The sequence below is a fragment of the Salmo salar genome, chromosome 20 (assembly GCF_965601325.2).
Source record: "Salmo salar chromosome 20, fSalSal1, whole genome shotgun sequence".
In the NCBI taxonomy this organism is placed as follows: Eukaryota; Metazoa; Chordata; class Actinopteri; order Salmoniformes; family Salmonidae; genus Salmo; species Salmo salar.
Window position 1 is genome coordinate 92045091 of NC_138310.1, and position 12689 is coordinate 92057779.

General features: G+C 41.2%; 1 protein-coding gene across 1 annotated transcript in view; it reads left to right on the forward strand.

The window, feature by feature from the left end:
* Positions 1-6698: 6698 nt before the first annotated feature.
* The window catches only part of LOC145850420 (capZ-interacting protein), a 65313-nt gene continuing 59322 nt past the window's right edge, over positions 6699-12689 (forward strand). Inside the window, exon 1 of the mRNA XM_082966824.1 lies at positions 6699-7140. Within this exon, the coding sequence (XP_082822950.1) occupies positions 7135-7140 (6 nt within the window). The 5' untranslated portion in view covers positions 6699-7134. The remainder of the gene's footprint in view (positions 7141-12689) is intronic.

The window sequence follows — 12689 nt, forward strand, 5'->3', positions numbered from 1 at the left end:
ATGTGTTGCTGCCATGCTATGTCTCTCTCTCTCTCTCTCTCTCTCTCTCTCTCTCTCTCTCTCTCTCTCTCTCTCTCTCTCTCTCTCTCTCGCTCCTCTCTCTCTCCCCCCGCTCTGTCTCCTCTCTCTCTCTCTCTGTGGCATCTCTCCTCTCTCTCTGTGGCATCTCTATCTCTCTCTCTCTGTGGCATTTCACCCTCTACTCCATCTATTCCTTAATCTCCAACAGGAAGTGTGCTTGCTCGGCTGTGACAAATACTTCTACAACAGAGGGGAAGAGGGAGATTTACTGTAGTTCAACACCAGAACCCTGTCTCAGCAGAACAGAGGGAAGTGAGACTTTTATCCCCCAGCGACCATAGTGAGTGTTTGTGTGTGAGATCGAGAGAGACTCATAAGGCCAATCTTTAAGAACGGAGACAATGTCACGGGCGGATAGAACAGTTTTAAGGGTGAGTCAAGCGCAGGAGACTGAGGTCCGTTGGAACAAACTTGATTTAATAAATCCAAGGGCAAAATCCATATACGGCTGGGAGCACAACAGTCAAAAAGACTAAAAGAAGCTCCGCTCAAAAAGGCAGATGGGGCGCAGCCCGGCAACCCTAATGCCTAGACAATAAGTCATAAACAATATAACACCACATGTAACAAAGAACAATCCCGCACGAATCCTAACTAAAGACAGACAGACTAAATACCCCCCCCCCCCCCCCCCCCCCCCACTAATGATAAACACGAAACAGGTGCAATCAAAAAACAGACATGACTAACAGACACTGAAACACAGATCGGTGGCAGCTAGTAGGCCGGCGACGACGACCGCAGAGCACCGCCCGAACGAGGAGAGGCGCCACCTTCTTTGGACGTTGTGACAGACAAATTATACCCTAACAATCACTGAGGCATTTGTGTGAACAGTAACTTGGGGAAAGTTTTCTGTAGTATTATAAATGTAAGACTTATTATTTTCCTTAATAAGCACAATGTCTTGAGTAAAAGCCAGATTGGATTTATACCAAAACATATTTACCCCCTACACACTCTGATATATAAACATGTCAACCACAATATATGCTGGCTTTATTGACTTCCAAAAAGCATTTGATTATTTTTGACATACATGACTGTTCTACAAAGTTATTGAATGTGGTGTAGGGTGTAAAACATGACATAATTAAATCAGTGTATACAGGCAATACGTGCAGCATCAAAACTGGCAATTAAATAACATATAATTATTTAACCAAGAGCAGGGCCTTTGCCAGGATTGCAATCGCAGCAAACTTCAATATTTACATCAATGAATTGGCCATTATTTTAGAAAAATCCTCAGCCTCTGGTGTTAGTCTCCACAATTTAGATGTTAAATGCTGTCACCCACAGCACATGACCTACAGCAGAGCCTGGAACTGCAAAAGCAGTACTGCCAGACCTGGGCTCTGGCAGTAAACCCCAAAAAAGACATTGAATATGTCATTGAACCAATTGCACTTTATGGCAGCGAGGTGTGGGGTCCACTTGCGAAACAAGATTTCATCAAATGGGACAAACACCCCATTGAAACCCTGCATGCAGAGTTCTGTAAGATTCTCCTACATGTCCAGAGGAAAACTACAAACCCTGCATGCAGAGTTCTGTAAGATTCTCCTACATGTCCAGAGGAAAACTACAAACAATGCAACAATGCATGCAGGGCAGAATTAGGTCAATATCCACTAATAATAAAAACTAAAAAAAATAGCTATTCATTTTAGGAAACATCTAAAATATGGTGACCCCCTCTCATATCATTACCAAGCCCTGCAATGCCAAGAGCTGAGCAAAGAAAAGAGTCACCTCATCCAGCTGGTCCTGGGGCTGAGTTCACAAACCTGCTCTACTAACACACTGAAGCCTCAGGACCCTCATCCAGCTGGTCCTGGGGCTGAGTTCACAAACCTGTTCTACTAACACACTGAAGCCTCAGGACCCTCATCCAGCTGGTCCTGGGGCTGAGTTCACAAACCTGTTCTACTAACACACTGAAGCCTCAGGACCCTCATCCAGCTGGTCCTGGGGCTGAGTTCACAAACCTGTTCTACTAACACACTGAAGCCTCAGGACCCTCATCCAGCTGGTCCTGGGGCTGAGTTCACAAACCTGTTCTACTAACACACTGAAGCCTCAGGACCCTCATCCAGCTGGTCCTGGGGCTGAGTTCACTAACCTGTTCTACTAACACACTGAAGCCTCAGGACCAGAACATCCAATCAATCAGAATAAACCAAATTACAACACAGACAAAGCAACACTACATTACCTATTGGGAAACACAAGCACAAAGCAACGCTACATTACCTACTGGGAAACATAAGCACAAAGCAACACTACATTACCTACTGGGAAACACAAAACTACATTACCTATTGGGAAACACAAGCACAAAGCAGCACTACATTACCTATTGGGAAACACAAGCACAAAGCAACATGCAGTGCTATCTGTCCCTAAATCCACAGTACACCGTGGCTAAATATTTGACCATGGTTACTGATCAAAACCTTAGAAGAACCTTGAATAAGTACAGCTTTAGTGAGCAAAGCCTTGAGAAGGGTAGACACAGGAAAAGCTGGCTATCAACAGAAGAAAGGCTGTGGATCACTGCATTATGAATGGATTAGGGTTATCTGGCCCTGGATCACTGCATTATGAAGGGATTAGGGTTATCTGGCCCTGAGAGGAAAGGCTGTGGATCACTGCATTATGAATGGATTAGGGTTATCTGGCCCTGGATCACTGCATTATGAAGGGATTAGGGTTATCTGGCCCTGAGAGGAAAGGCTGTGGATCACTGCATTATGAATGGATTAGGGTTATCTGGCCCTGGATCACTGCATTATGAAGGGATTAGGGTTATCTGGCCCTGAGAGGAAAGGCTGTGGATCACTGCATTATGAATGGATTAGGGTTATCTGGCCCTGGATCACTGCATTATGAAGGGATTAGGGTTATCTGGCCCTGAGAGGAAAGGCTGTGGATCACTGCATTATGAATGGATTAGGGTTATCTGGCCCTGGATCACTGCATTATGAAGGGATTAGGGTTATCTGGCCCTGAGAGGAAAGGCTGTGGATCACTGCATTATGAATGGATTAGGGTTATCTGGCCCTGGATCACTGCATTATGAATGGATTAGGGTTATCTGGCCCTGGATCACTGCATTATGAATGGATTAGGGTTATCTGGCCCTGGATCACTGCATTATGAAGGGATTAGGGTTATCTGGCCCTGGATCACTGCATTATGAATGGATTAGGGTTATCTGGCCCTGGATCACTGCATTATGAAGGGATTAGGGTTATCTGGCCCTGGATCACTGCATTATGAATGGATTAGGGTTATCTGGCCCTGGGAGGAAAGGCTGTGGATCACTGCATTATGAATGGATTAGGGTTATCTGGCCCTGGATCACTGCATTATGAAGGGATTAGGGTTATCTGGCCCTGAGAGGAAAGGCTGTGGATCACTGCATTATGAATGGATTAGGGTTATCTGGCCCTGGATCACTGCATTATGAAGGGATTAGGGTTATCTGGCCCTGAGAGGAAAGGCTGTGGATCACTGCATTATGAATGGATTAGGGTTATCTGGCCCTGGATCACTGCATTATGAATGGATTAGGGTTATCTGGCCCTGAGAGGAAAGGCTGTGGATCACTGCATTATGAAAAAAAACAAGAGCTGCACTTCCTCATAAAATGCACCAAATATACAACAATTAGAGAACGTCACTTCCCCAAATTTGAAATGATAATTCAGTCTGCCAATCAGAGTAGAGGACAAGGAGAGCTGTAGGTCGGCAGCACGACAAGATGAAGGACGGATAGTAACAATAAGGGGATATCTAGCATTATTAGCATCTAGTCCATTATTAAATCACCCCCTTCTAAAGCCATTATCATTGATGTAGTTCATTATTAAATCCCCCCCTTCTAAAGCCATTATCATTGATGTAGTTCATTATTAAATCCCCCCCTTCTAAAGCCATTATCATTGATGTAGTTCATTATTAAATCCCCCCCTTCTAAAGCCATTATCATTGATGTAGTTCATTATTAAATCCCCCCCTTCTAAAGCCATTATCATTGATGTAGTTCATTATTAAATCCCCCCCTTCTAAAGCCATTATCATTGATGTAGTTCATTATTAAATCCCCCCCTTCTAAAGCCATTATCATTGATGTAGTTCATTATTAAATCCCCCCCTTCTAAAGCCATTATCATTGATGTAGTTCATTATTAAATCCCCCCCTTCTAAAGCCATTATCATTGATGTAGTTCATTATTAAATCCCCCCCCTTCTAAAGCCATTATCATTGATGTAGTTCATTATTAAATCCCCCCCTTCTAAAGCCATTATCATTGATGTAGTCCATTATTAAATCCCCCCCTTCTAAAGCCATTATCATTGATGTAGTTCATTATTAAATCCCCCCCTTTTAAAGCCATTATCATTGATGTAGTCCATTATTAAATCCCCCCTTCTAACAAGCCATTATCATTGATGTAGTCCATTATTAAATCCCCCCCTTCTAACAAGCCATTATCATTGATGTAGTTCATTATTAAATCCCCCCCTTTTAAAGCCATTATCATTGATGTAGTTCATTATTAAATCCCCCCCTTCTAACAAGCCATTATCATTGATGTAGTTCATTATTAAATCCCCCCCTTCTAAAGCCATTATCATTGGTGTAGTTCATTATTAAATCCCCCCCTTTTAAAGCCATTATCATTGATGTAGTTCATTATTAAATCCCCCCCTTCTAAAGCCATTATCATTGATGTAGTTCATTATTAAATCCCCCCCTTCTAAAGCCATTATCATTGATGTAGTTCATTATTAAATCCCCCCCTTCTAACAAGCCAAGATTTACAATACAATGTTTGTTCTAGTTTGAGACAAGCTTCTACAGCTGAAATGATGATGATGATGTGGTTGATGATGATGATGATGATGTGGTTGATGTTGATGATGATGATGTGGTTGATGAAGATTTTGATGATGATGTGGTTGATGAAGATTTTGATGATGATGATGATGTGGTTGATGATGATGATGATGATGTGGTTGATGATGGTGATGATGATGATGATGCTGTTGATGATGATGATGATGATGATGTGGTTGATGATGATGATGATGTGGTTGATGATGATGATGGTGATGATGATGGTGATGATGTGGTTGATGATGATGATGATGATGATGGTGATGATGTGGTTGATGATGATGATGTGGTTGATGATGATGAGGTTAATGATGATGATGATGTGGTTGATGATGATGAGGATGTTGATGATGTGGTTGATGAAGATTTTGATGATGATGTTGATGTTGATGCTGTTGATGATGATGATGATGGTGATGATGTGGTTGATGATGATGGTGATGATGAGGTTAATGATGATGATGATGTGGATGATGAGGATGATGTGGTTGATGATGGTGATGATGATGATGATGCTGTTGATGATGATGATGATGATGATGATGTGGTTGATGATGATGATGATGTGGTTGATGATGATGATGGTGATGATGTGGTTGATGATGATGGTGATGATGAGGTTAATGATGATGATGATGTGGTTGATGATGTGGATGATGTGGTTGATGATGATGATGATGAGGTTAATGATGTTGATGATGATGATGTGGTTGATGATGATGATGATGATGAGGTTAATGATGATGATGATGTGGTTGATGATGTTGATATTGATGATGATGTGGTCCATAAGTTCATGTTTAATACCATTAAACACACAGCTGTTATTGTCATACCTCCACACCAGTTTGAATGTTTTATCCAAGCTTGCAACTTGGTCTAAGAGCATTTCGTATTATTCTGTACATAAATCCGAGGCTATATTTAGTATGATTATGTATGTTACGTTTGATATGGTTACATAAGACCATATGATGGTTATTTAAGGCAAAAACGAAAGTAGGGTGGTTGGTAGGTCTATAATGCAGATGTCTATCAACCTAAAGATTACGAGTTCGAATCTAATCTCTTGCTAATGAGCAATTTTTTAACTACTTACTACTTTGGAACTACTTAGCATGTTAGCTAACCCTTCCCCTTTCCCCTAACTTTAACCCTTTTAGCTAACCTTTCACCTAACCCTAACCTTAAACCTTTAACCTAACTCCTAAACTTAACCCTATCCCCTAGCCATCTAGCTAGAATTTGTAACATATCATACGTTTTGGAAATTCGTAACGTATTGTACGTTTGAAAATATGATAACATATTGTAAATTTTTGAAAATGTGTATAATATAACACGTTTTGACAATTCGTAACATATTGTACGTTTTGCGAATCCGAGGCATATAATACGAATTGTAATTCGTAACATATCCTACAAAATGGATGGTGGACATCCACAAATTAATACACACTATACGAAACGTAACATATCATACTAAATGGAACGTCCCGAATTTAATTAGTAAAAAAATAATACGAAGTGCAATGATACCAGGTTGAAGTTCAGTATACTATTTCTTCAAAAACAAAGTAGTGTGTCTTGCGAAATATATCGACTTGTTTGCACAATGACATCTGCCAAGGCCAATAGCAAACTTAAATCATCAGCCTGAATATATCGTCGTACTGTTGTGTGAGAAGAGCGGCGTCAATGTAACTGTGCGCAAAACGGAAGCCTCCGCCCTGCCTCTCTCCTTCGATCAGCCGAGTCTCCTACACTGCCTATGAGGAGACGACAGTGTAGTTATCTCTACATATTAACACAGACCTCCGCTTTTCAAGGAGTGTGCTCACATCTCTCATTCCCTCTCTGCGTGAGGAGTGTGAGGAGAGAGAGCTCTTCAGGGAGGAGCGGTGAGTTCAGACTCTGTAGTGACTTCGCTCAAACAAACGCAGCAGCGCGGACATCCGAGGACAGGAGACAGACAAGAGGACAGGAGACAGACAAGAGGACGGGACAGACAAGAGGACAGGAGACAGACAAGAGGACAAGAGGACAGGAGACAGACAAGAGGACAAGAGACAGACAAGAGGACAAGAGACAGACAAGAGGACAGGAGACAGACAAGAGGACAGGAGGCAGACAAGAGGACAAGGATGGAGGTAAGCAACAGTTGTTAACAAGTTTAGAATGAAGTGTTTGGACAGTAGGATTTCGTTGTAGATAAATATAATAAAAAATATTCATGGAACTACAACTCTGATGAAGTTGGTTTAACAACTTGTGGAAGCAGACTCTGTCGCCTTGGAAATGTGGAGTTGTTGGCAACAATTCTCAGCGGTGCGACGTTATATCACAAAACATTTGCTTTTGTATTTAATATAAATCAATTTTTCATTGAGGATAAAAAATGTACTTTCTAATATTGGCTAGTTAAGCCACCCTGTACTTATTTCTGTGAAGAATCTCTGATTCACATTTGATCAGTGGTGGAAAAAGTCCCCAATTGTCATAGGCTCCTTAAGTAAAAGTGAAAGTCAGTCAGTCACCCAGTCAAATAGTACCTGAGTAAAAGTCGAATCATCAAAAGTAAATGTTATAGCTAAAATCATTTTAAATTCCTTGTATTTAGCAAACCAGACTGCACCATTTTCTTTGTTTTTCCTTGTATTTACTAATGGCGAGGACACACCAACACTCAGACATTACAAACGAAGCAGATGTGTTTAGTGAGTCCTCCAGATCAGAGGCAGCAGGGATGACCAGGGATGTTCTCTGTTTAGTGAGTCCTCCAGATCAGATGCAGTAGGGATGACCAGGGATGTTCTCTGTTTAGTGAGTCCTCCAGATCAGAGGCAGTAGGGATGACCAGGGATGTTCTCTGTTTAGTGAGTCCTCCAGATCAGAGGCAGTAGGGATGACCAGGGATGTTCTCTGTTTAGTGAGTCCTCCAGATCAGAGGCAGTAGGGATGACCAGGGATGTTCTCTGTTTAGTGAGTCCTCCAGATCAGAGGCAGTAGGGATGACCAGGGATGTTCTCTGTTTAGTGAGTCCTCCAGATCAGAGGCAGTAGGGATGACCAGGGATGTTCTCTGTTTAGTGAGTCCTCCAGATCAGAGGCAGCAGGGATGACCAGGGATGTTCTCTGTTTAGTGAGTCCTCCAGATCAGAGACAGTAGGGATGACCAGGGATGTTCTCTGTTTAGTGAGTCCTCCAGATCAGAGGCAGTAGGGATGACCAGGGATGTTCTCTGTTTAGTGAGTCCTCCAGATCAGAGGCAGTAGGGATGACCCAGGGATGTTCTCTGTTTAGTGAGTCCTCCAGATCAGAGGCAGTAGGGATGACCAGGGATGTTCTCTGTTTAGTGAGTCCGTCAGATCAGAGGCAGTAGGGATGACCAGGGATGTTCTCTGTTTAGTGAGTCCTCCAGATCAGAGGCAGTAGGGATGACCAGGGATGTTCTCTGTTTAGTGAGTCCTCCAGATCAGAGGCAGTAGGGATGACCAGGGATGTTCTCTGTTTAGTGAGTCCTCCAGATCAGAGGCAGTAGGGATGACCAGGGATGTTCTCTGTTTAGTGAGTCCTTCAGATCAGAGGCAGTAGGGATGACCAGGGATGTTCTCTGTTTAGTGAGTCCTCCAGATCAGAGGCAGTAGGGATGACCAGGGATGTTCTCTGTTTAGTGAGTCCTCCAGATCAGAGGCAGTAGGGATGACCAGGGATGTTCTCTGTTTAGTGAGTCCTCCAGATCAGAGGCAGTAGGGATGACTAGGGATGTTCACTTGATAAGTGTGTGAATTAGACCATTTTCCTGTCCTGATAGGCATTAAAAATGGAACGAGTTCATTCGGGTGTCAGGGAAAATGTACAGAGTAAAAAGTATATGATTTTCTTTAGGAATGTAGTGAAATTAAAGTAAAAGTTGTCAAAAAATATAAATAGTAAAGTACAGATACCCCCAAAAAGCCACTTAAGTAGTACTTTAAATTATTTTGTTAATTAAGTACTTTACACCATTGCAATTTTATAACCGTTTTACTAAAGCGTAGCACATCCTGTCAAGTGACTTGGTCACAGCCTACTGGGCACAGACGTCAATTCAACATCGATTTCATTGTCATTGAAATGACATGGAAACAACGCTGATTCAACCAATGTGTTCCCAGTGGGAGAGTTACATACAGAAAACATCCATACAGTCAATCATTGTTATTTTGTAAGAAAAATCCATGAAGTCAGCTGAGTTCTCTAAAAAAATCAATTTGCTGTTTCTCTCCTCTGTCTCCTTCTCTCTCCTGGACTTGCTGTCTCGACCTCTGAATGCTCTGGCTATGAAAAGCCAACTGACATTTACTGCTGAGGTGCTGACCTGTTGCACCCTCTACAACCACTGTGGTTATTATTATTTGACCCTGCCTGTCATCTATGAACATCTTGATTAACAATCTGGCCATAATGGCCAGGTACTCTTAAAATCTCCACCCGATTGATCAAATTAAATGTTTTGTAACACCAAAACTAGCTGCCCACTAACGTGAAGGAGACGGAAGCTTAACTTTGCCTGGAGTATTGAAACACATCATCCTGAGATGTTTTGAAACATGACATAGTGTTGTGTTGGAACACCAGTTAATCAGGTGTTGTGTAACACCTTGCCAGGGACTGGGAGACCTACTAGAAAAGGTTGAAAACACTATGATGGTGTTTCGTGTTCTGTTTAGTACAGAATTAGATTCCTTCTCTGTTGGTGTCGTTTTCTCTCTCTCTCTCTCTCTCTCTCTCTCTCTCTCTGTCTCTCTCTCTCTCTCTCTCTCTCTCTCTCTCTGTCTCTCTCTCTCTCTCTCTCTCTGTCTCTCTCTCTCTCTCTCTCTCTCTCTCTCTCTCTCTCTCTGTCTCTCTCTCTCTCTCTCTCTCTCTCTCTGTCTCTCTCTCTCTCTCTCTCTCTCTCTCTCTCTCTCTCTCTCTCTCTCTCTCTCTCTCTCTCTGTCTCTCTCTCTCTCTCTCTCTCTCTCTCTCTCTCTCTCTCTATAGCTTCTAAACACTATGATGGTGTTTCACCTCCTGTCTAGTGAAGAATTAGATCACTCCTTCTGGAGTATTCAAATGGCTAACGTTGGTTTATGTGATTACGTCATCCATATGATGATTACTTCATCCATATGTTTTGTTACCCCTCTTTTTTTTGTGAGACATCCACAGGCGTTACCATCCACATCCCCCTCCTCCCTTCGTCGTGTTTTTAATTTACATCCGCGCCAAAAGTAGTCATCCTTCTTGTAAGAGATTAAGTATTGTATTGTAATTGTTGATCATTTGCCAGTTTAACCAGTTTAACCATTTTTTTGGGCAGGCATTGTTGAGCACAGTGTTCCAACCACCAGAAATGACTAGAGGTTTTACCAATGATGTACGTACATGTATATAAACCCTGGATTGTTGATGCTGTGTATTGGCCATTGAAGTCACTGGTCGGCCATATTGGTACTCCCCAGTAAGAACAGTCCTCCATGGGAATGAATGGAATTCTATTTCAATTAAATGTTTCAAGGACAAAATTACATGTGTTTAAGTATTTCTTTGTTGTAGTGGGGACAATAACATTTAGTACTCTCCCCCCCCCAAAAAAAAATATATATTAAGGACATTTTTTCAAAATATATTTTTACATTTTAAATGTTAATGTTTAGCTCACATACTTTTAAAGTATGCATTGAAGTGTCTGTAATAGAATAAATGTGGCAAAAACGAATGTAGACATTAATACATGCATTTATATAGCTTTACAATATATTCTTTACAATGGAAGAGGAGTGCCAAGATGGCTGCCCTGTGGCTTCAATACAGCACCTCCTGTTAGTCATCCAGGGTTTATACACATTATTGGGTTTTACAGCAAGCATTGCAGGTTACTATGGAAGTCCAGAGAGGACGTATGAAGAAAAAAAAAAAAAAAAAAAATAGTTCCCTATTTATCTCGCGTTCACTACATAACAAAAGTTGTTTAGTCGCGATCACGAGATAATCAGAAGGACATCATCCATTGATTTGTTCAGATGCACGATAACCACAGGATAACCAAACATAGAGAACTGACTGATTGAACTCATCGGAAGTCTAGTTTTAATCTCCTTGCCCTTTCTATCTTGACGTGTCTCTGTTTTCAGAGTATTGTGGGTAATTCAACATTTTAAGACTTAATGATTATTTTTTTACACAATGTTGTATGCATGTAATTTTTTTTTTTATTTTTTTTTTTTTTAAAGTCTAATCTTTATTTTATTTATATTTTATTCATTACACAATCATGTTGTTTTGAGACTTTCTATTTTTACAGTGTAGGTTCCGGGCATTTCCAGGGAGCTTTTCCTCTCCACTGTGCTTCTGCGTCTGCGTCGCTTGCTCTTTGGAGGTTTTAGGCTGGGTTTCTGTACAGCACTTTGTGATAACTGCTGATGTAAAAAAAAATCGGGCTTTGTAAAATAAATGGGATTGATTACAGACAACATATGGATTTTAAAGTGAGTCTACGGTATATGGGCTTGTCGTGTCTTTGGCATCATTAAAATTGAAGACTTATCTTTATCAAAAATTCTCTGTAATTATTATTATTATTATTACGTGATTAAACTACTTAATCATGTAACTGTAATTAACTAGGAAGTCGGGGCACCAAGGAAAATATTCAGATTACAAAGTTATAATTTTCCTAATATAACTTTCAACTTTAAAAAAAAAATATCTGATCACTTAGTCTTCTGATTAAATAATTATTCTTTACCTCACGTTAGTCTCATTCCAAACGTCGTAAATTGTTGGTTATCTGCACGAACCCAGTCTTCACTATGAATCATCCATACATCAATTGTCTTAAAATCATTTATTTACTAAACTAAGTAATTCACAGAAATGCACAAACAAACAGTAGATATGGTTACAAAGAACTGATAGGGGAATGTGTCCTAGTGGGATAAACCGGCATGGCGGCTTGTTAGACAAAAAGGGAAGTGGGGGTCGACTGAGATAAGATAACACACAGTTGATAATTATAACAATTGAAATGCTAATCCTTTGCACATAAACGCTCACTAATTCGGGAATAATTGCAATCAAAATATATATTTACGCTCAGTGTGTCATCCTGATATCTGTTGGAAAGTTTGTTTCTGTTGGAGAGTTTGTCCACCCCCTCTCTCTCTCTCTCTCTCTCTCTCTCTCTCTCTCTCTCTCTCTGTCGTGGTTAGAATGGATAGTTCAGAGTGACATTCATTCATGTCTTTATAGAATAGCTGTTTCGGCGGTTGTCGGTCTTCGCGTTCAACGATACCGAATTCCTAGCTGCAGACTAGTAATTAGTATCAAAGATTTGTTCTTGTTCTGTCGCTATCGATAGTCTTAGAGTTTCAACAAGCATTACAACCTTAGCTTATACTCAGGTTTTATGGTCTCGTCTCAAACCTTGGAAATCGAGGTAGGCTGGTCTCGTCTCAACTCTTAGCCCTCTCGGTAATTGAGGTAGGCTGGTCTCGTCTCAACTCTTAGCCCTCTCGTGGAAATCGAGGTAGGCTGGTCTCGTCTCAACTCTTAGCCCTCTCGGTAATTGAGGTAGGCTGGTCTCGTCTCAACTCTTAGCCCTCTCGGTAATTGAGGTAAGCTGGTCTCGTCTCAACTCTTAGCCCTCTCGGTAATTGAGGTAGGCTGGTCTCGTCTCA